The 25924-nt window shown below is 29.5% G+C and overlaps 1 protein-coding gene across 2 annotated transcripts in view; it reads left to right on the top strand.

Annotated features, from left to right (window-relative positions):
* The window catches only part of LOC109598200 (irregular chiasm C-roughest protein), a 300029-nt gene that overhangs the window by 188403 nt on the left and 85702 nt on the right, over nt 1–25924 (top strand). For both annotated transcript variants that reach the window (XM_049962475.1, XM_049962476.1), the window contains exon 2: nt 9205–9332. In XM_049962475.1, the coding sequence (XP_049818432.1) occupies nt 9205–9332 (128 nt within the window). The remainder of the gene's footprint in view (nt 1–9204; nt 9333–25924) is intronic.

The raw sequence follows: 25924 nt of genomic DNA, 5'->3' as shown, positions 1-25924 counted from the left end.
TGGCTATTATGACTATTTTTACCTTTTTCTACAATGTCAAAAATAATTAACTTTATTATGAATAAGTTTGGCAACAAAAAGGCTCCAGATGGTGTGCTACGAAAATTGATGAGTGATATAGGAGAGAATCATTTATGTAACCGTGTCCAAATTCTTATTACTGACTTATATTACGGACGAGAAAATTTGAATTCCGGTGACTTCACGAGGACGGTGTTGAGTGAGTGACATTTTTGACATTGTGCATCTGTTTAGATTGTATCGTTTTGATAATATATATTGATAACTCGGCTTTTTAAATGCGTTATTACATTTATTTACTTCTATTGGAAGTACAGTAAGAACTTGTTCAAAGAATATTTATGGCATGTATAAAAAAATTACATTCAAAATGAAGAAAATGTAGTTGATCCTATTGGTGACCCTATTATGTTATTACATGCGGGCAATTTTTTTAAATTATTTAGGATATTGAAAAATATTTTTCACATTATTATTATTGGAATCATTCATCCGATTATGAATACTCAGCTGAAATCAACTGCATTACATGTTAATATCTCTTTATGTTGGTGTTGTTAATATACGACTTGTTTATGCCTCAGACATGTATTAAGCAGAAATAGGATGCAACTGGTATGTAGGACTTTCTCAACAGAACCTTCGTGACGGCTTCCAAGAAGTTAATCTGAATAATAAACCAACAAATCCATGGTCAAGCTGCATGTCACAGAAACTAGATTAAATTTTCATTTGTAGGAAACAATATGCAAGAAGCATGCATGTCTGAAATTTTTTTAAGATAATGATTGTCCCATTGATAGCTTTTACTGTAGAAGAATTATCAAAAGGAAGGAACTCGAGAGGCTTTAGGTTACAAATTTCAGCTTATTTATAAAAATTTGTTTTTTTTAAATAGTTTATATTAATGTTTTATAAAAAATTAACAATTATCAAAACACAAATGTGTTTATATAATATTCAATTATTTTTATTATTTTTTGTTATAAATTTTATTGAACTTTACCACTATATAGACACATGACGCCGATATATCATTCAAATTCAGTAATCTTGATAAAATATTAATTTTTGTATATGATTTAAAATAGATACATTATAATAACTTTTTATTTTTTTTATATTTAATTTTCTACATGCAGTTTTTTAGGTAAAACAATATAAGAAACTTACCGAAAAAATCTCCTCTGTCGAATAAGATTATTCAATTGGCGAAAAGGAATTAGAATCGTCAAATTGCATGAAATTTATAAATCAGTTATTTTTCCAGTTAATATTAGTAGTCGATTTTCTAACTTCCATCTCATTCAGATGATAAATCAGAAAACACAATTTAACATTGCCCAGGTGTAGTTTCAATATTTTTACTCTAAGGTTAAGACACGTTTAAACCTTGAAAATTTAATTAAAAATTAGATTTTATATTTTAGTTTTGCTCTAGTGTCAGTTAAAATTATAAAATAAAAAAATAAATTAACAGTTTTGCTCACTTTGTTACATATAAAACTATATTAATTATCTCAAAATTTACAAGATATATCGTTATATTTTAGTTAAGCATTTTTTCAGAGAGAAACAATCACCGTTTTAAAAATATGATTTTTTTCTATCAAAATTACAGTTTTCTATCAAAATCAACAAGTTTGAAACACCCTGTAGATAGAATGTTGGTGACAAATGCAGCAATTTGATCCCGTCTCTTGGACAGTACAATTTAGCATAAACCACTATTTTATTGTTTATCGTCAAATTGCAAGTAAGATTCCCCAAATTTTACAGCTAGTCTAGAAATTTATATAATGTAGAAAATATGCAATTTCAATCTCTCAAGACATGTCAAATTCAATTTAGTCTCCAATCATAAACCTTCCCTCAATAACATTTTACGAGCGATAATATTTCATTTCGCCATGTACAGACCAGTCGATATCACAGTAAAAGTTTCAAGTACCAAATAACCGGGCAATTTTTAATTCTCATACCTGTTCAAACACAAAATTTCGCGGCCGGAATATTAAATTTATGTTCGCCGTGGAAAATCTAGACAATAAATTATCCAGAATTACGTCCTAAGTGTACATTAATGCCACTGTTTACCAGCCATACTTTAATCTATTTTATATCAACATGGAAAACGGGACTGTGTTGGGGCGATATTTCGTTGGAATGAAAAATATCCCCGAGAACGGGAACAGGTTGCCAAGAATCTAATCCCCAATGTAAATTTCAGATATAGGAGAACGGCAATGTTCACCAGATATGACTCTTGTGTCGTACATGATTTTATTATAAAACAATATTAGGTTTTATATTTCGTTGGGATTTATTATGAGGTAAATTAATTGGCTGTTTTAAATATAGTTGAAGTTATAAATATAATAGCCGTTTGTTACTACCCTTAATTAATATTTAAACCACACAAAAGCATAATTAGTGGGGTAAAAAAGTTTTCAATTAACGTGTAGCGACTCACGCCTTTAAAATCAGCCTTAATAAGCACTATAAATTCAAAAGTTTGACATACCCCATACACAATAGAAAGCTGATGGCCGTACTAATCACAATGTAATAACTTTACGGCATTTCGTGTTTTATGCTGACGACACGGGAAACATTACTAGCGACGTATCCCGAAACTTTCTATCATCAGCGTATCGCGTTCGTATGTCCTGAATTGGATTCGTTATCTATGTCTTGCTCCTGTTGGAGTTATTTCGACTGTTTTGCGACATTGATCCAAATAAGCGACACTGTTATGGATTAGTGGCTGTTTACTTAATTATTTGTTAATTATGGACTACCAATTAATATCTAACTAACCAAATATTTACGATACTAAACATCATACAATGCAGAACAAATAAGATACTAAGTAATTTATAAATGAGCTTAAAATATTTTAATTATTATTAATTGAAACAAGCATATATTAGTTTAATCATTTTAAATTCCCATTTCAATTATTTCACTAATTACGGTTTGTGAATAAATTCAGTTTGCATTCGAAATTGCACTGAAATAAATATTATTTTATTGCATTAGTACAAGTGAAATTATTATATATGTTATGTCCAAAATTGCCTATTTTCAATTTTCTGATAATTAAAATAATTAGCAGGAAATGTGAAGTTAACGTGTTAGCATTAAAAGTTTGTTAAAGTGAATTTTAGCCATACAAATGTAGCCATCGAAATGTAATGCTTTAATGGTTATAATGCATTACACATACAATACAAAATAATTGAATTATATGTTTAATGTTATATGGTAATATTAAATGGTTTACATGTGCGAGTTTTGAAAATTATTATTTAAAGCTGTCTATAAAATAAACAATTAATTGATTTTATTGTGAAAGTATATTTGTGTTGTTTTCTGTGATATTCTAACGCTACAGTAGCAATAACTACTTTATAATTATTATATTATATATTAGTGCTAAGTGAGTCTAGGTTCTAAAAAAATATTAAAAAATATTTAACAAACGTTGTTTTTAAATGTTGGTGGGATATTTGATTAACCAAGATGGATGAACACATTCTTTTCCAAGATCACAACATTCATTTACTAGAAGTTATTACGTCAGTTATATTAAATTTAAATAGAGTCAGTACACTTAGAGATAAGATTATTAAATTTAAGTCGTGGATAATCGAATGATAATAAAAATAAAATAATAATCAATTTTCATAAAAATCGTTCAAATTATATGAATTTATTTAAATTATATTTCGATTTTAAATGAAATATGAATATTAATATTTAATTCAAATTATTATTTATTCCAGTGTCATGTAATTTTAAGATATTGAATTTCTAGGAACCAATTGAATATTTATTGTTCAAACAAATGTAATATGTAAATATTTGTTTATCATATAATTGATAAATTTAAAAATAAACTATTTAAAAATTGTGAATTTTTATAAATAACTTGAGATTTGTGTTCTTTCTATTGTTCAACTATGGAGTTTGGATCCGAATAATACATTTTCAAATATCTAAAAAATTGCGTTGAAATGAACAAACAATTAAATAATGTTTATCATTTCAATGTATATTATTATAATTATAAAATTAAATGATAATGATTATAGCAACTTAAACTTAATTTTTTTTAATTTTGTATTTCAGTATCACAAATTATACAAAAATATTGTTAGTGATCTTTTCTAAGTATTTGGAAAATTTTTGTTTATAAATTTAGTTGAACTACTATTATAATCTCTCACTTCTAAGGTATTGTCATGAAAAGGTGTAAAATAATGGTTACGAGTGTTTTTAATTATTTTTGTGGTCACAACCCAAACTCACGCCAATGTATGTTAAATATCAAAAGTCTTAATAAATTGATAAAGTTATTGACGTTGTACACCATTACAAAAATGAGGTTAGTTCCTCAAAAGACTGTGAATTTTGTCATCGGTTTTCATAATAGTGCTCATTTAAAATGGAAATTTGATGAAAAACTAATATTTAATAATAAAATATTTGAATATTAAACATAAACTTTAAATTAATTTGAATTAATTAATGTACTTAAATGTTAAATGTTACCCGTAATAAATTTGTACCTTGAGGCAGATTAATTAATATAATCTGATCTTTACGATAACAATTGTACGTTGCATTTATCTGAATCATAATTTCATAACTTTTGTATCGTAACAGTTAAAGTTTTGATTTTATAGAGCTTATTAAAGAAAATTTCAGTCTTAAAGTTATACTCATAATCGACGTAAATAGTTTCCCCATTTCTATGGATAAAGTTTAGAAAATATGTATTAAAACATTTCCATGAGAAACACAATAACATTGTATTACACGTTTTGACATTATTATTAACTTGAACTTACAATTAGTTATGGCAATGTACGGCTCACGTAAAAATATACAATTTCAAGTAATTTGTAAACCAGCTTAAAATATTTTAATCAATTCTAATTGGATCGTGAACATAATTGTAATGTTTAATCATTTCAAATTCCCATTTCATTAATTTTACTGGTTGGCTAATAAATTCAGGTTGCATTCTAAAATGCACTGGATTAAATAGTGTTAAATGCATTAACAAAAGTGATGTTATTGTTATATAAATCAAATTATATTAAAATATTTTCGTATGTGGAAAATTATAATAATTAGTAGAAACTATACAATCAACATGTTTGCATTGATAATCGATTAAAATAATTTTACTAGTTCCATGAGTAATACAAAATACAGGGTTTACTTTTTATTCCATCAATCCGCCAAAGTAAAATGTTCGTTGGAGCAACGTCCTCACCATTAGAACCACATTTTTTCCACAAAACGATTTCTTTATATTTGGAAATCGGAAATAATCACTGTGTGTTAAATCGGGGGAATATGGTGGATGTGTGAGTTTGTTGCCAATTATGGACAATATTTCACGTAATTTTACTTTATCACATCGTTTAAAACATTTCTAAAGAATCTTTGAATTCATCCAGTACTTTATGATTGATAATGAAGACGAAGGGTCTACATAAACTTTGCTGATATGAAAGATTAAATTTAAATTATCACTGTTTAATAAAAAGTGTCGTGTCTGGCCTAGGCTAGGTTTTAATCATCATCATAATTTTTTGTCCTGATTCTTAAATTATATTAATAGTATAATTTAGAGTCAACATGTGTTCATTAAAAGTTTTCCACAAGAAACAAAATAATACTTTTGTATTACACAATTTGATATTATTGTTAAATTAAAGTTATTTACCCACTCAAACAAACGTAATTTAAAAAATGGCCCCACACTAAGAATTTTTTATTCTCGCATATGAATATTATAGAGAGCTTTCTTTTGGAAATTATGCGGAACAATAAAACTTTAGCCAAAGTAGAGCGGGAATATAAAAATATTTTACGACCGAGAAAATTGGTACCGCTGTATATTTCCTGAGCTCTCCATTTTTACTTTTTGACTTTTATCAACACTCCTAGCTCATATTACAAAGCTAATATTTTAATTACTTGGCTAAAACAATCCTGTTCTGTATTAACTTTTTTTATAGAGAACAGGGGAATTTGCATTATGTTACTTAAGGCCGCTGGAGAAATTAGTTTGGTCTAAAATGTCGTGCATTTTTCATTTATCCGGCTGAATTTCATTTTGGAGAATTAAAAGGAAAGTTATTGAAAAGACAAACGCGAAGAATTAGCGTCGTGGGAATTTAATATAAAATTAAACAGTTACTGTAACAAGTCTCGAGTCGACGGCACACAAATTTCATTCTGTTTAAATTAGAAAGTTATATTCGTTAATATTTCTTACGATTTATTTATATTTTTGTGCAGTCCTTTACTAATGGTAAAAAGAATCTGTCCACGAAGCACAAATTTATTGCCTTCTTTAATCGTTCACGTTAACGACAGGCCTTTCACGTGCCGAAAAAAATATTTATAGCTCCATACATATACATTTGATGGGCCAATAATAAAAACTTTTCATTGTTCCTTGAATTATATTAGACACAACTCATCATAAGTACCTCAGAAACTTCCCTAATGGTAGAATAAGTTAATGCATGAATTCGAAAAACAGAACACAAACAGCATAGAAGATGAATGTTGTTTTGACAGGCTGACAATGTTCTTTCTTTATTGGCCATTAGGTCGTGCTACAACTAAAGGATACAAAACTGTTTCGTACAGTTTTGACTAGTTTTCTTTAGTGATAAGTTGTTAAAAGGATTAGGCGGGAAATGTCTTGTGATATTACTGGCAATCAGACAAATTATGAAATATTGCAATCTCATTTATATAATTTGATCTTCTTCTGTCAGATTTATCCAAATAAATTAATTACGCTAAGCTATAAATTGTTTTGACGTGATGGAGTCCCTCATTGGTCATCATGCATATACCACATTCACAATAAAAGGAACAATGGAAAGGAACATATTTGTATAGGTACAAATATGTTTTGTTGGACACTTTTAAGTAGTTTTGTTTGTTGACAACCTTCTAACTGGATAAAGTGGAAAATGTCCTGTGGAGTTACGACAGACAAATTATTATGAAATGTTGTTGTGGACAACTACACAAATTAGTTTGAGGGAAAATATATATACCTCATTTAGTTTCGTCCCTACAAATGACTTTCCAAGCTCCGAATATTTTAATACAGGAATTGTTTACCTTTACCAGTCACAGTTATGTAAAATGTATAATTTAGATAATTTTATTTTGGCTCATGTCAACATTTTTTTGTATCACATTTACTTCATAAAGGCACAGCGTAAATATTTACATCCAATATTTGAATTAAATTTTGTTTCTGTATAAGTTCAATTTGAAAGTAACACATATTTAATTTGATAGACGTTTGCACTCAAAAAGGGTGTTTTATCGAAGAAAAAAAAAATAATGTGAAGGACAAAAAGTTTCCAGACACAATAAAAAATGATCATTAGAAGCAATATTTAATTTCTTTTGAGGGTAGCAAATGGTTACAAATATTGGATGAATAGATTGAATTTCAATCTAACTTTCTTAGTCCGACAAGACAAATTGAAAGAATGAAAATAAAATATTATTATATTAACATGACGCGCCCCCCTTTATGATTTAGAGCCGACTCAGAAATTGCTTACCTGTCTATCGCCCGCTAGCCCTATTGTCTTATCCCGCCAAAATTTCATTAATTTTCCAACAATAGATCAAAGTCTGTCTTTGAATAGACGGATAAAGCTCATTACAAAACTTACGAGACGACAATGCGTCACAAAAGGAACACAGAAAAGATTCCAGAGAGTCTAATGATCCGTCTTCGAGGGTGAGTTCGTATCATTTTTCTTGATTACCATTTAGGTTCATTAGTAGAAACGGTAATGAGTTTGTGTAGCTGTAGGACTGGCGGGACACCCTAAGCGGAGTTTCCTTCTGTTTGTTGTCACTTCTGCAACTAGTTTTATTCAAATTATTCTAATTAATATCGACGAATGCCGGCTTCGTCACTACTTCATTTGTCTGTCTTACTTTTGAATACCGAAGCATCCCTTCGGGCGTCGTGATAGATGTTTTCAATTAGATTTACAGGAACGAAATTAAATTGTTTAGCAAGTGGCTATAAAGAAGTCACCTGTACAACTTCATTAATTTCTATTCTTACGACATGAGAAATGATTTATGTCTTATAGGGTGAACAACATAATTTGCAAATAAAAAGGAACGAATAAAAACAAAGAATAAAATGAACATACAAATAATCTTTCCTTAAAGCCCTCATGAATACTTTATATAAAAAAATACCGCGTCGCACAAAACACATAAATCTTGATCCTGTAATTGATTTCGACATATACCATTTGATGGACGGAAAGAAAACTGTTTGTTCCCCCCAAAGGAAGGGCAAAACAAAAGAAAGTGGCAATTCCGATAGACAGAAGATGAAATGAAATCAGTAATCAAAGTTAACCTGGAGAGGTTATATCTCTTTGAACGGTGCTTTGATTCGATGTGATTGTTGAGTATGAAATTGAGTGGGGCAGAGCAGGAAAGGACGAGGGTAAAAAGTGCTGCGGAACGTTGTGTAATTAGAAAAGTTTTTCAGAAACTGGTAATTGATTATCTCGCTTCAAGGCCAATTCTTCACTAATATTAAACTTCTCTTCTCGCTCTCTCCGTCACTGTTCACAGTCTCTTATAACTTTCAGTGGTTGCCTCAAATTAATCAAAGTTGTATTTTTTCATTTTTCCGTGAAAATTCTTTATTGAATTTTATTTGTTGTGGTACAAGGATATAATTTTATGACCTGGCAATATTTCATAAAGCCCAAAGCGCTTTTGTACTTTTGTAAACGCAATTAAAGGCCTTGGAACTTGGCAATTAAACTACAAAGATCGGTTTGCAATTAAATAAAATTTCTATTACACAACATTGTTCATCAATGTTGCTTGTAATTTTAAGTTCCATAATAAAATATCCATTGAATCTTTGACCTTAGCTCTTCGATTTTTATTTTGTCTGGTAAGAGCAAGACAAAAACTCATTTAAATCTATTGTTTACTTTTGGTTTATAAGACCCCAACTAAATTTTTTTCATTTGACAATTAAAATCCCTTTCGTATTTTCCTTGTTCATCCCTGAGTACACCCTTCAAGTAATTCTGGTGCATCAAACAGAAGCTGGAAACTAATTTCCGTTTCTTTTTGCAGGAATTGAGTGCATCCAACGATTCGAACAGCAACCGTCCTACACTGAGGTGAATCCTGGTCAGGATGCTCTCCTTATCTGTAAAGTGTTCAATAAAAGGGGATCATGCTCCTGGCAAAAGGATAATAAGGTAAGTGGAATGTATTGTGCCGGATTTTCTGTTGATACGACCGACGAGACGATTCACAAACGCTGGACGTTTATATAAAGGGAGTTGTAGTTGTATAGTTTTGTTTAACTTAACAAGCTAATTCTGGATTTTGCTTAGCTTTGTTAAAATCGTTTCACTGTAAATATTCCAAATGTGGTTTTTGTTTATAGAAAAACTTTCGTAATATGAGCACGATAGTAAAAGTAAATTTGCTCAATAGTTAAAGTACCGACACAGAATTTCACTCAGGACTTGTGACTGTATAAACATGTAACTTCTTTGATAGTAAAATTAACTCGCCTTCCCGTTTTTACTGGCACTGCGGTAAATGTGGTGGAAGCATTGAAACATACGCGGTTTCAGTTTGTAATCATAAAGGGTAAATTATAGTTTTTGGTGGCATATGTTATAAATATTGCACATAAATTTTGCCCCTGTTTTGTTGTATCTCTTTGATTTCCTGGCTTGGAATGGCCTTACACCTAACTAATACACCAGTAGATATCGTCCTGGCGAAACTGCCATAAATACTACCGATCGGACGATTTATTGCCTAAAGCCATACATACTCTGAACAATGAAGAAATTGCATTTACACGGTATGGATTTTAGTCTGGGGAATTGTATTTCATAATTTAGTTGATGAACCTGCTTAAAAGTTTGGTCGGGGTGTTTCAATGTAGAAGTTTGTCTAATTTTAAATAAGATACTTCTAGACCAAGTAAGTTATTGTTTACTACTTACATTGTGAGAGGTTTGAGAAATACAAACAATAGCTAAAAATTACTTATTAAATATTATAATTTTTCTATATAATCAGTTAAATAATTTATTTTTTTAAACAAGAATATTAATTGTTAATGCAATTATTTTGTACTTTTATACCAGTTGAATAGCAACGACTCTCTTTTGCCTATAAAACTGTTCCATATACGGATAGATGTGTCATGTTTTGGGGTGGCATTATGTCTGGAAGAAGAACTAGTTTGGTACATGCTCTTGATAAAATAAATAACTTAATAATTTACATAGATATTATAATTCGATCTATTGTACAAACAATTTGAGATTGGTTGGGATCCAATTTCGTATTTATGGATGACAATGGTCACCCACATTAAACCCTTAGAGTAGGTAAAATTAAAAGTATGAAGTGGACACCATTTCTCCCGAATATGAATCCAGTTGAGCATGTATGGGATTACTTATCCAGATTAATTGGATGCTGTTTAAATGCTCTTATAAGTGTTGAGTATAAATACATAAGCAGGGGTGAAAAAACGGGGCACTAAATTATTTGTTAGCTTGAAACTGTATGAATTATAATTATATCATTATGTTCAGTTTTTTATCTTATACAATATTTCATATAATATTTATAATAAATAAGTTATAAAATATTCATATTATACCAATCATGATAAAGTTACATGTACTACCAGAGGTAATTCTAAGCTAAAATGTTTAACAATGTTTTAATAAATTACAAGTTTTTTCATATTTATTTAAAAATGTATATAATAATACATTATTATTTGTTTTTTGCCATTTTATATTCGATCACAAATAATGTCGATGACAAAATTTCATTTTGATTTAGTATATTTCAAATATGATATTTATAACAACAGCGATAAAGGTCTAAAAATGTTAAAGAATTGTTGTAAAAAAAAATCTTTTACTTTTGGTAGCAGTTTAATTAGTAGCTTTCAATTAATAAAAATGAATAGAGAATTAAAGGATGAGATTTGGAATTTAAATAATTCGATTAAGTTCATTATAAATTCGGCAACTTTTTAAACATTTTCCTATAATCCTATTAGAAAAGATTAAAATTCAAATTTTTTAAACGTAAACCGGTAAATGTGCATTTGAATATGGTGCCAATATTAATATTTATAAATATTCATTAATTTAAATTTCATAATCTCTAAGGTAAAGACCACTTTCAAATATCTAAATGTAACCAAAGAGTTGTTTTCATTGCTTTCATAAAAAAAATCTGAAATTGTGTCATTGATTTTAAAGCTCAGCAAGGATATATTCCGGTATCGGTCTGTAAAGCACTTTGATCGGCGTGTCGCGTTAAATCTTCTTCGAAAATGTAAATAACAATGTATTTTATAACCACCTCTAAAGCCCAATAAAATGCAGTTTTAAATTTACTCGGCGGCACCGGTTTTACAATTTTCACGTTATTTAGCAGGAAGTTAATAAAAATATGAACGGTTCAGACCGCGGATCGGTTATAAAAATGTAATGAATAGAGTTAATCAGAAAGCGGTTGTCGCACGTATCACAATATCGGTATTTTAGTTGCTTTAAAATTATATAAAAATTTCATTGTAGCACAAAATCAATTTATTACAAGGAAACATTAAATCCCAGACAGACACGAAAGAAACGAAGAGTTTCTGACATCGCACGTACATCCACGCCTGGAACAATCATCGTTACTCACCGTCTGGCAACGTGTGCAATATTTGTTCGTTTATTAGCTTTTTTCCTTCGTTTTTTCTTTCAGTTGACGAGCGTACATTTTTCCCGTCAATTTCATTGATAGTGTTCGACATCCGTCCCTTTCGATCGTAATACTTTGACCCGTAGGAAAGGTTATATTGCAGTAGTGGAACCAATATTAGTTTTGAGGATCATAAGGTATTTCATAAAAGCGAATATTTGTTAGTATCGTTGAGCTTGAATTAAATTATATGGCTAATTCTTCAGCGAAGGAATTTTAATTAGCTCAACTCATAGCTTCATAGTTTTTATATATTTCAGATTTATTTTAAATCTGAAATAAGGATCTAATTGGTTTCTACTTGGGCACTGAAGTTGGGCAAGGTCAGAAAATATCTTTCTGGAGAAAAATGCCTAAACGTGAACGAAATTATCACTTTCCGGTGGGACAATTAATACGTAGAGTAAGAACATAAATCATATGAATATTATATGCTCAGTTACAAAGAAATTGCAACACCAAGAAGGAGGTGTTTTAATTTAATATTGTTTTGATAAAGCAAATGAGTAAACGATTAATATTTGGAAACAAAATATGAAAGATTTTATATTGGTCTATTTCCTCTTGAGGTATAGTATCCCAAGCTCCCTGTACTTCATGTCTTAGAACCTCCAAAGTTTGTGAAGGTTGGAGTAAATTTCCTAGCTTTCTACTCATTATATCCTAAACATGTTCAATGGGTAAAAGATCGGAGGATCTGGCTAGCCAGGGTCTCTTCAAAAAAGTTTAAACTAACTCTAGCAACAGGCTTTATATTGCTGAAATATTGGATCTATGGGCCGATTAAAGTAAGGAAGAACATATGGCTTCACTACTTCCCGAAGATAACGATGCACTGTCATGTTGCCTTTAATACAGCTGATCTATTTTCAAGAGCAATAGCGTTCCATACTATAATTCCCATTGTTTGGTGTACAAGTGCATCAACTGGGGCTGACGTGATTCTCCCAGACATCGTCTGACACTAACTATCTATACAGTTTTGCTAAAACCTGAAAATAAATTACGTGTCTCCTTAATTTTACTCGACTTTCCATCATAGAAAAGGGGAGATACGAATTATGTATCATATTCCTGTCAGCTTTAATCATGTGGAGAACACCAACAAATTAAATAGTGAACGCTGCAGGTACGTAGTGGAAAGGACTCATTGTCACTGAACTGTCGCCAATCAGCCAATATCTATTGTCAAGTTTCCTATACCTCGCTTAACTTGCCTGATTTTTTTAACGATTATATTCTAAATATTTACCACTATTTTACCTGACCCATAAAGCTTTGGCTTCTGGTCATTTTGGTTTCATCTTATTCCTTTATAATAAGAGCTAGTAATATAATAAGAAAATAATAATTATCCAATAATAGTTTGAATTTTTAATGGATTGCCATACTGGCCATATTTGAAGAGTATACACACCAAAACAGGAAGTTAAATATGCATAATTCATAAAGGTCTGAGGATCCAGAAATTTTCTGTTTGTGACCGCAGAGAAGAACCAAACAGGCCAGACCGGATAGGATAGTATGAAGTTTGTCATAATATAAATGGATGCCTACGGCTTTTCACTAACAAACTACAAACAGAAGTTGTGAATTCAATTACTGAAACTTTTATTTGGAACAATTTTTACGTAAAATTTATCGACACGACCATAAATCTTCCGCCTCTCCAGAGTTTTACTACTACTTTCTGCAGTTGTGTCTCCTGCTCCATTTAATAGGAATCCATTTATCTGATTCCAGTATTTTACGGGGCAATTTTTATATGCAAAATCTGATATTCAATATTTTTACGTTCTACATTATGTTGATCGTGTTTTAGGGCCTACGCCGTATATACGGTTTTACACATCGATTTTACGTTACAAATACATCACATTAAAAATATGGTCTTTAATTAATTCACATAAAAATGTTAATCGACGCGAATTAAAGAATATTTAATTTTATATTTTATGGGTATTAAAATATGAACAGGGTGTCTACCACCAAGGTGAGTGAGATTTGTCATCGATGTCATGTAATTTTACGATATTGAATGTACCAATTGATAACATTCAATTCAAATTTTTGATTGAAGATTTTATGAATAACTTGAAATTTTTGGGTTATATTCTTTCAAAGAAGTTTCCCTACTGATAGTCCTTCTATTGTTAAAGGTGCCCCAACGGTCAATTTTTGATTCCACTAAAAGATAAGATAACTTATCTGCAATTTTGTTTCCTTGATATTCTTGTACTGCTGTTATTCGTGGGATCATATTATTAGTCCCCAAAATAAATTCTTACTCCACAATAATAAGTACCAATATACAATACTGCTCAAAATTATGGAATAAATACAAAGAATATATGTAATTATAAATGTGAATGATAGTTTGGAAAAAATACATTTATATAAAAAATAATAATGAAGGAAATATGGGATAATATTTATTTAATATTTGGTAGCAAAACCATTTTGTTTAGTAACTTTTTGACATCTCCTGATACTTTATGCATCATTTCCGATAAAATACATTTGAAATAATTAAACATATAGTAGTTTTGGTCGTAGATCCCCAAGTTTTTATTAGTGCGTACAGAAATGGTACAAAATCCTTTTGTTTTCATAAAACGTAAAGATTTTAGACTTTAATTCGTTCAACCTTCAATTAATATATGCACATATTAATAAACTTAATTCACCGATAAGTTTGGAGGCAATCCCACTTTGTCTTGATAAATCTACGCAGACATATCTTGTTGTAAATATCAAAGATAAAATCAAGCGGAGACTGGAAGTTGTATCTGCATCGGAGTTTGAAGTTGGGCGGAACGTCGAACATAATTCGTATGCAAAACAGATCCAACACATCTGTCATTTCCGTAAGTTTTCCATCCAGTAATTACCATAAAACTATGTAGATTACTGAAAACTAAACTACTACTTACGCCGATATATTGAAAGATAAACTGCACAAGTTTATCAAGCGGGATTGTTCAATCGTTGCATGATTTAATGTATACAAAATGGCGTTAAAGTTTCGTAATTAAATTTAAATTGTGATCCAGCATGAAAGCCGTAACTTATTCACTCGTGTTCGGCGCTTAAAAAAACACATTAGGGACACTTAAGAAAAATATAAAACCTTAAGTTTAATATATGATTTTATGCCAGAACTTCGAAAGCTCCGTCCACCTTTTTATGATGTTTTTACCCAGATTTCGCCTTGGCAAAATAACTAAACGTCCGCGTTATTCCAGGCGTTCCCATTAGTTTTTTTCCCGATGACCGTTGGACGATTTTATCCGCGTCAGCCGTAATTCCGCAGTGAGTGATGTTTTCTGCGGTCCGCTGTCGTTACGACCATTAGTCTGATTCAAATGCAGACAGTGTAACCGGGGCACGAAATGTCGGGCCACAGGCCACTGATATAAGACGGCTTTCATTCCGTCCATCCCCGCATATATTTCACTGGTCGTCTTTTGCGCGATGCTTTTTGCCACCCGTCGATGGTCTCGGGAATATTTTACGGTCGGGGGTCGTTTCTGCGTGAATCCGGGGTCAATATGTCGGGCAAGAAGTTTGCCCATTCGATAAATACCGTTTTGAATCCGGCCTTCGCCAGGCCTGTGTCCACTGATTAAATTTTCAGGCCGTCCTGCGTGTTTTTTTCTGTCACGGACGCAGATGTTTCAGATGTGCTCAAAAATCGTCAATTCAGAAAACAATTTTATTGATTCGACCTCATATATAATATAATGGTCTTTGAATGAATGTAACATTTTAACTGATTAAAACTAATTCCAATTCTGTTATTTATTACTCACTTATTTAAATACATTTATTTATTGGCAATTTGATCCAATAGTTTCTAAGGATAGAGCAATTAGCCCCATACATTACCCAAAGGCTGACATAAAAGTGAACAAAAACTATTTTTATGTAACATTAATACTTGTCATTTTGTAAAGCATTATTCGAGATTTTGCGACAAGCAAGAAGATAAGACTGACTGATGATGGTAGTTATTATGTAAAAGCAAAGATAAACCCGGAAAAAGGAAAGAATGGGTATTATTATAAATTATACAATATTGAGGAAAACAGATTTTTTATCGCAGTATCAAAACCCAGATCGCGGTTAAAATGTTTCTTGAATAGAATGAGATCTCATAAAATTGCTTTAATACGCTGTATATGATTTTTCATGGTTGGATTTATAGTTAGTTTGTAAAAGAATTTGAATAGACTTGTTCCTTATTATTTTCCTTTTAAAATAATTCTAAAGTTTTGATAACAAAATAAAAATACAAATCATATTCCACGATGTATAAACTCAATTAAATTGAAAATTTAATATATTACATAACACAAAACTTCAGTAGTCGAAAGTTCTCCTAAAATATTAACCCCATAATATTGTTTCATTTATTTAAATGTCTTTTTTGGAGTTACGCCGTAGGAAAAACTATTTTTATCCCGTTTGAAGAATTTCAATTGAAATTGAAAAATAAATTGAACGAGTATTGAGATTAGTGGGTTACGGTGCGAAAGTGGAGGGCGTTATTAGTCTTCTCTACGGGCAGCGGATCGCCCAGTAAATCAAAATGTATCGCAACTTAACGGATAAGAGTGTGTTTTAGTTTATTGAAGTAAGTCGAAATCCGATATACGCCATAAATTTGCTTTGGTTTTATTGAAATTTGAAAAAGCACCGACCCTGATTTATACACATCCGCATTATGTATTGATTCGGCATAAATTTCCTTATCGGTCTCAAGGCAATTGTGTATGTATCGCGGATGGTTTTCACCATTATTAACATATATTAAATAAATATTTTTTTAATTTAAAAAAAGTTGCGATAACGAACTATTTTAATGGTGTATGATGTGTTTATGTATTAGGTGAATGTATAAAAAATACATTGTTAACACAACTTAAAATATACGATTTAATTTATGAAGAGGGTTTTTAATGAATAATACTTTTATAAGTTAATAAAATTTAAAGAATTAAAATTAGCTAATTAAATTAAAAAGTAATAATAAAATTTTAAATAAAAAAAATTATATATAAAAAAATGTAATTAGGAATTTAAATCAATTAATTTAAAAAGTTAACTAATATTAACCAATTAAAATAAAAAAATAAAACTAGCAGTTTCAACTTATAAAGTAAATAAAATTAGGAATTGAAATCAATAAATTTTAATAAATTAAATAAAAAAAATAATATGAACCAATTAAACAAAAAAATTGTAATTAACAAATTAAATTAAAAAAATACGTTAATAATTTAAATTGGAAAAGATAAATATTAAAATTAATAATTTAAAATTATAAAATTAAAAAAAAGTAAAATTAGTTAATTATAATTTAAAAATTAAAATTAGTAAATATATATCAATAGAATTTTGAGATAATAAATGGAAACGATGATTTTTAGGAAATTAAAAATTTTTAATTAAAATTAATAATAAAAAATAATAAAATGAGTAATTCAAATTTCAAATATAAACAATTAAACTAAAAAAGTAAAATTTGTACTTTAACATAAATTAAAAAAAAAAAATAAAATTAATCAATTATAATTAATTAATAATTAAAAAATATTAATAAAATTATTATGTAATAAAAAATTACATATATATATATATATATATATATATATATATATATATATATATAAAAATTATTCATATTAAAAAAATATATATTTTTTTATTTCTTTCTCAGTAAATTTATAAAATTTAAAAAATAAAATTAAGAAATTAAAATTTAATAATTTAAATTTATTAAACTAAAAAAAAAAAATTAAAAAATAAAATGAATTTAAACAATTATAATTAATCGATAAAAATATTAATATAAATTTACAAAATATAAAATAATTAAAATAAATAAATAAATAAATTTAATTTAAAAAATTAAAAATAGTCAATTAATTTAAAAATAATAAAATTAATCAACTTTAAAAAATTAAACAATTAAAAATAACCATTTAATTTAAAATAAAATAGCAATTTAAATTAAAAAAATAATAAAATTTAAAAAAATATTTTTTTTGTTTTGACTTTAGTAAATTAAACTTTAAAAAATAAAAAAAAACGAATAATTAATATTTAAAAAATATAATTAGGAAATAAGTAAATTTTTTATTCCAAAATATATATTAATAGAATAATGAGATATTAAATAATTGATTAATTGATTTTGCTTTTAAAATATCGAAAGAAAACGGTTATTTAAAAATAATTTTTCATATTATAAATTCAAGATAGTTACGGTAATTTTCTAGATAATTAATTTTATTATCTATGTAACAAAAAGTGTGCGTAACTGATGATTTATTTTTTTATATTTTTAAGGCCTAAAAAATTTTTCACATATATACATAAAATTAAGATATAAAATTATAATAATTCTAGAACAATGAACACTAACGTACGTTAATAACACATTTGTCAAATATCATGATAATAGGTTTAACATTGTATTTATAAAAACTTATGTTTTCATAGTCGACAGTATTAAATATATTGAAATTTACCTATTTATCTCGTCTATTTGTATTGTATTGAAAATTATATATGAGGGGAAAGCTTAAACATGTTTTGACATTTTAAAAACAAATGCAGTTGATTTTCTTTAAATTTTTTGTGTATATTTTTTATTTGAGATAAGTTCTTTTCATTACCTAAAAATGTATCTGTGGATGGTGAATTTGAATTTATTTTTTGAATTTTAAAAATGATAGATTACAGATTATTCATTAGATTCGAGTAATAAATAAAAAGGTTATAGGGACTGAGCCATACTCACTTTTGCCCATTTCTAATCTTTCCAGCTTTTGGTACTTGATAATCAAATGGAACTTTTTCATTGTCGTAAATTGCGTTCGCGACACAATATTAATGATTCAATACCACACATCGCTTAAAACCTTATAAATTTACCGAACGGTGACATTCATTACACTAATGTCTTTAAACGTTTAATCTCGCTTCCACGCATGGATTGACACACAATTACTGTTTTCTTGCGCTGTTTTGCAGCGACACAATTTGAATCGGGGATTAATGCGACGACTTCTCGACATATATCTTCCAATTCATCCATTTTCATCCATTACGGCTTTTATCGTAATGTGTGTTCGTTGCCCGGGAAAAGAAAACTTGAAAGTACAAATTGAATTCGTTTCGTTTTTCGGGTTATAGGCACTCACCGCGAGGACAAATAAACTATAAATCACTTAAGAAAACCCCCGAGCGGTGTTTCGTCCATTACAAAGTTCAACGTCGAAAAGATTTATGCCAATCAATAAATAATTATTATGGATGGGGACATGCATTACATTGTATTAAAGACATTCAATGGGATTTATCGTTTCCTATTAAAACAGGAAATACTTTTGCACGTGGCAAAACCCCGAGGATTTATTCACCGCCAAATACCTGACAGTTCGTATTTATAACATGCAAGAGTTTCCGGACAATTTAAATAACATTCGTTGTCATTTCCATTATATCAATGAAAAAAAAAAATGTCGTTATTTAGTTAAATTAAAGTCCACCCATTTCAATGGGTTGTTTGTTGCTTTAAGCAATAAGATTCTGAATCATACAGCAATTTATCATTTTGGCAAATGATCATAGTTTACTTCGCCAGAATAATAGAACAAACATGGAAACCATTTACACGTAGCGATGGGATTTCATTACTGTCCTCTGAATGCGGTATTGTTAAGACAAAGGATCACCGTGTAATGTTTCGCGTGTCCGATAAATTTTCTCATTAGGCCGCCATTTCATTCGGTTGTCATTTTGTTTTTTATTAGTTACGAAACACTATTAAATAGTTTTAATGAAATATTGACGTTCTGTAAATTGTGATGTTTGATATCGTGACTCATGAAACGGTGTTTTCAGGTTCAATTTTCAATATAAATTTTCAACGAACGTTAAATTACTTAGACCGTATAATTTCAGTAATTTTCTCGTTCTCAATCAATTTGCAATTACGGCTATGACAAGTAATTTTACAGTTATCAAACGTAGCCAAATAATCTGATCAATGCGAAAAGTAATTTATTTACATTATTAATTTAGAATCAGTTTACGATTTCCGTCTTGCAATTTAAACCTCAATTCTGTGATTTAGAACAACAATAAAATACAAATAAACTACCCCATTATCCAATCATAGTTGATGCCAATAAAAATATCGTAGCTGTAACAAATAACACTGCATTTCCCGTGATTAAAAACTGTCCATGTCCACACACGAGTTTGAATTCGTCGCGCAATGAATCGTATTTGAATTTATCTGGCTTTTCGATATTTTGACATGTAAAATGATACAGACATCCTCTTTAATGTCGGCAAACAACAGTTCAAATGCAAATATGTACAATTGTATGCTGTATTTTTTATGGAGCCACTTCCTTGAACCGAATGCACATATGCAATTTAAAGTCAGACGCGGAACAAGACATGCATAATATTATTTTGTCTTAGCGAAGAAAGTTTACTGTTAGTTTGACTGTTCATAAATATTTATGGTCGGGTATTTTTACTTTAACTGCAAATATTTCAGTTCTGCGGTTACGAAGTTAAGTAAATGAATCGTATTACATGATTTGACTTGTTTTAACAACAAACATTAATTAAACCAAATTTCACAGCTTCTTTAATGTCAGAATAGTTAAACGTACAACTGAAACATCCAGAGTTGCAGTACACATTCATAGAGAGTTTATTTTTACTTTGTACAAGTTCGATTACGAGACTCATCTCTATGCAAGTTTTAGTTATCTCATGGGGCGTGCTACTGCACAAATCTAATCTATAAACAGCAGATCACATTCGAAATGCATGAGTTATCATTAACAACAGATTTGTTTGTTGTGTGGAGACAGAAACCATTCATTCCTAAAGTGCTACATTGTTTTTGACTCTTCATATAACAAGAACAAATTATAATACTTTTTTTAATTAACCATATATTTTAATTTTGCCTCCTGTGTGTATGCTTATATTTTTTTATATTTCTTACTAAATTATTATACTAAAATTTACTCAAGAATACCATCATCTCAGTTTTCCATTTTTTCTTCAGTTCCATATAGCAAAATCCACATTTCTTCATTGTAGTACAGAAAATTTCCATTTACATTTCTTGTAGGAAATTTAACACTCTACAATAAAGGTTATTATAATTTTTTCGTAACTCTTCCTGTTTAGAAGATATTAGAGGTCAGAGTTGGAAGAATTTATCAAAAATTTCTGTTTTTCTTCTAAATTTTATAACTCATAGATAAATAAATATTATAACATGTGCAACAATACTTACACGGATAAATTTTAAATATTATTTAATTTTTATTAAAAAAATTAGAATGCGAATATCTTCTAAATAATCGTTTAACTACAACAAATCTTTTTTGTAAAGTGTTAAATTTCCTAGTAAGATATATTTTTGGCATTTTATAATATTTACTTATTTACGACTTATAAAATTTTGAAGAAAAAAAGTAATTTTTGAATAAATTCTTTAAATTTTGAATTCTGAGAGAGACCTTTTTTGTAAAGCGTTCAATTTCCTACATTTCCTGTTGCACACTTTATAATATTTGAGTTATAAAATTTACAAGAAAAACAGAAATTATTTTAAATTCTTCAAACTTTGATCTCCGATATCTTATAAACTAGAGCTATGAACAAATTTTAAGATACCTTTTTTGTATAGCATTTAAATTCTTATAAAAAATGTAAAAAGAAATTTTTGGCACGACAAGTAATGGCGAGGTATGGATTTTACCATATGGGATTGAAGAAAAAATGGAAAACAGACATGAAGAGGACATATTCATATTAAAATTAAAAACTCATCTTTGGAAAGCGTGGAAAGGTGTCTAGGATCCAATTTTTCAATATCGGAAGGTAATAAAAATATTCGATTTTGCTAATTTTGCGTAGATAAAAATCAATTGGTTTTTGAGTAAAATATCTCGAGAGGGTATTTTGGACACCATCATTATTTTCCAATTTTTGAGTGAGTATGATGGTTGAGGTAAGTCATTTCATCCCAAATGAAAATGAATGACAAATGACAATCAAGTATTGACTTGTATAGAAATAACATTACATTCCGGTCCCCCTAATATTAATAGATATACATATTAATTCACCTCCATAATATATAAAACAAAATTTGAAAAAAATAATTTTTATATAATTTTATTAATATATTTTTATGCATTAATTTACTTAGTTTACTGCTATACATAAAACATAACAATAGGAAAGGTTATGAGATGAGAAAAGGAAAAAAAATGTAGTAAAAATTATATGGAAATAAGGCAAATAATTTACAATACATCAAAAAGCATCGTTAGCAAAACTTCTTGGTTAAACATTCTACGAATGTTCATGTCTTAATTAACACAAGTAAACCAGCTAAAAAAGTTTTGCAAATTTCACTAACAAGGTTTCTATTTAATAATACAAAACTGAAACTTCCACATCAAACGCCTTGAAATTTAATTGCAACATGCAAATTGTGCTACAAAGAAAGTTAATGAAGGGCTAAGATATGTAGGATATGTAAATTTTCCACATCAAACGTAGTTAAAATCAATTTGTATACACACATACGTAGCACGGATTAATAATTTAATAAGCCTCTGAATATGAATTATGTAATATATTAATTAAATAGTAAATATTATTATTCGATATTGCAAACTTGGATGTTTGATTTATGAAGTGTACATATAAGGACTGAACATGCATAATTTAGAAGTTTTCCAGTGCATATACTATTCTTAAGAATAAATCAATAAGAGCATAAATTATTTCTGGCAAACTTTGCCGAATAACGTAAAACAAACTTTCGCAACATGAATCTATATACCGTATTATCCTAAAAATACTTAATTCACAAATTATATAAATTTTAAATCAAATTTATAAATATTTATGAGGAAACAAATCGAGACAAGAAAACGCAGTTTTTATGTTCAAAAGAAGGGAATTTGAATACGGCTTTTATGTAACATAAAAAAAAGTGTTGAGGTGTAGAGGTGAACGATTGGTCCAGTTAATCGAAGAAACTAGTTCATATTCTATTGCTGAAAGGGAAAGGCCTTTTGGGATTTATCGGTTACGGTTCGTTGGCTCGAATTAACCACAATCTTTTATTGCGACATAAACCGTCTAACAAACTTCCCGAATAACTTTTTCAACTAAAAATATTCGGCTGACCTGTAAGAGTTTTACTATAATGAAATCGTACGAATTCGAGGTTCATTAGGATAATAAATCAAACGACAAACACTTTACCGAACTAGGGAGATAAAGACAAAGGGGGATTGTTTCCATATTCCGCGTTAGCAAAATTCATTGACATAACATTCGTCAGCTATGTGTAAACAGGAAAGTGTGTCGGTGGTTAATGGCCGTGTAATTCTGAAGTCTCTACGCTCCATTCTTCTTAATTAAAAACATTAAAGTGGCACATGGTTAGTTAACCTAACACATTGGTAATGGTTGGCGCCGCCATTACTTTCGATTCACTTACTCCTTCATGTTGGAGGGTCCTCGAGTGGTTAAAGAAAACTTCTCGTTCGGTAACAAGGACGCTCATTTTAAACTCACAGGAAATTGATGAATTTGCTGTTCTTTCGATGGCAATAATACCGTGGCTTAGGGGGCTGATTCTATTACATTATTGATTGTTGTCAAAGTTGCCAATAAGGAGGTTCCATAATTATCTCACGACGCACAGTGGTGGACCAGAGAAACAGCACTCAGCCTCTACCGACTCTTGAAAATTCTAAGGCAGCAATATCTAGATATTGGTGTTTCATATTAATTATTAACTCCCTCTTTTCTGAAGTGCATTATTTCCTCTTCTCACACTGTGATTAAATTGTGTTGAGTATCGTCGTTTTTAAAATGGATGATAACAAGAAAAAAAACATATATATTATTGAAATATATTTTTTATACTGATTGGTCAAATTAATTTATGAAATATCTTACAAAATGTTTAATTTTAAATTTCTCTGGCCAGCACTGTGACTAGAATCAGTTTTCAGCCAAACTGAAATACATCTACGAAATTATTAAAATACATGTACACATATCTGGGCCAAATCTGTAAATTTTTCTGATTTTCACTCGGTTAAAATAACAATTCGATTTACTTCGCAATCAGTTTTTAATTTTCTAGAACACTTAATCGCAAAATTGATCGTGCAGTCGATTTTACACACGACCAGAGTCATGTAAAAGCAACTGACATCAGCAGATATTGAATTTAACAATACATGATGTAACACTACCCTTATCGCGTTTGTAGACTTGATTGCATTCTGACACTCACAACTTCGAATTAATTTGCCGTTCCGTGTGAATTAAAATTCAAACTTCCAACCAACAATTAAATCTTGGAAATTGTAATTTGCAAATTGAAAATTGCATAATGAAAACCCATTTATGGTAAATATTATATTGGATCAAAGTTCGTTAATTCAAATAAGAAATCAGCAGCTGGATTTAATTGCATCTTATTAATTTTAATTGTAAGTCTTTTATAAATAGTAAGAATGTCATTGAAAATACACAATATAAATAATAAATAAAAATGGAAACTTCAGATAATCTTTAGAATGTCCTACATTCGATATGATCTGTAATTACGTCTGACCTTATTTTTTGTATATTTTTGGGATAGTTATCAAAACTCCTTTTATCTCCTGATAGAGCCCCGAGTTGTGTAAATGTGCATATAAATCTTGGAACTCCTCGTAAAAAGTGGACAATAGGAAGTTCTCATCAATCCTTTAAAAACGTCCTCGTAGACTGAATAAATAATATTTTCTATTATGGAAGTGTCAGTCATGAATACGTTTAATGGATTATTATAGTTTCAGACAGACGCGTTTGGGAAGAAAAGGATTCGGCAACGGAACAGCAGATAAAACTAAATGAGGCTTCAAAACTCCTTTTTATTATTATTTTTATGGCTATAGATTGACGTAGCCTCGCCCTGATGATTATGTATGAGTGGAAACTGACAAACATAAAAGCTGAGTTATATGTTTTAATCAGAAAAGGGTGCACATCTTGTTTATGATCTGCTTACCATGTTATTAGGCACCATTAATTCCACGTAAATTGCTCTGCGCCCGCAATATTTTTATGAATATTTCGGAACATGTGCCTTTGACTGCAATGGGCAATTAAGTGTAAAAAATTGTAGTAATTTTATGTCAAGTTTTCATATTTCATTGATATCGTAAGTAACAGTTGCCCAGGGAATAGATAAGTAGAGGAAAAGGAATCAGAATTGATAGTGTTGGTAGTTTCCAACTTAATCACAATCGAATCGTATACAGTAACAGGCCGAAAACAATTCGGGGCAATCCAAGTAGTAATCCTCAGTGTCTTCGATAATGAAGTTATTACATCCAACAAACTGGACGTGCATTGTTAACGTAGCCGTTATGAGGGACAGAAGCAATAAGTAACTGGCGGAGCTCAGGCGCCGCATCCGCTGTATCGGGACGATCAAACTGTTAGTGAACAACGTAATCGAGGTTGGGGTCGAAATTGGTTTCGCAACTGAAATACGTACCCGCCAAACTGTTCCATTTACCGGCAGCATTAAAGTCCTGTTCAAAACGAGTGTTCAACGTATCTAGGAGTGGCTCTAAAGCCCCGTTCTATTTTATCAACTTCCACTAAAACGAGATGATAAATCTAATAAATAAAATTAATTTCGAAAACTAATATTTGGGAAACAATCGAAACTATATAAAACTACTTACTCAGACATTTTCGTTGCGCAAGTGTCAGCCAGACCAACCGTGTAAATATGACTTTTCTTAGGTATGATTTTAGCACAGTCAGGAGAAATTGATGTCGGAATCGGACAAGTCGTGTCGACCTCCATTCTTTTTATAAACGCGATTTATTTCCGCACGACGTCGAACCTCTATCTGTTTGATATATTACGAATATTTGTCACATGTGATTTAAAATGTATCCGTTTTGATCT

Source organism: Aethina tumida, chromosome 2 (assembly GCF_024364675.1).
Source record: "Aethina tumida isolate Nest 87 chromosome 2, icAetTumi1.1, whole genome shotgun sequence".
Classification (NCBI taxonomy): domain Eukaryota; kingdom Metazoa; phylum Arthropoda; class Insecta; order Coleoptera; family Nitidulidae; genus Aethina; species Aethina tumida.
Note: the sequence above shows the minus strand (reverse complement) of the source record. Positions and strands in the feature narration are given on the sequence as shown.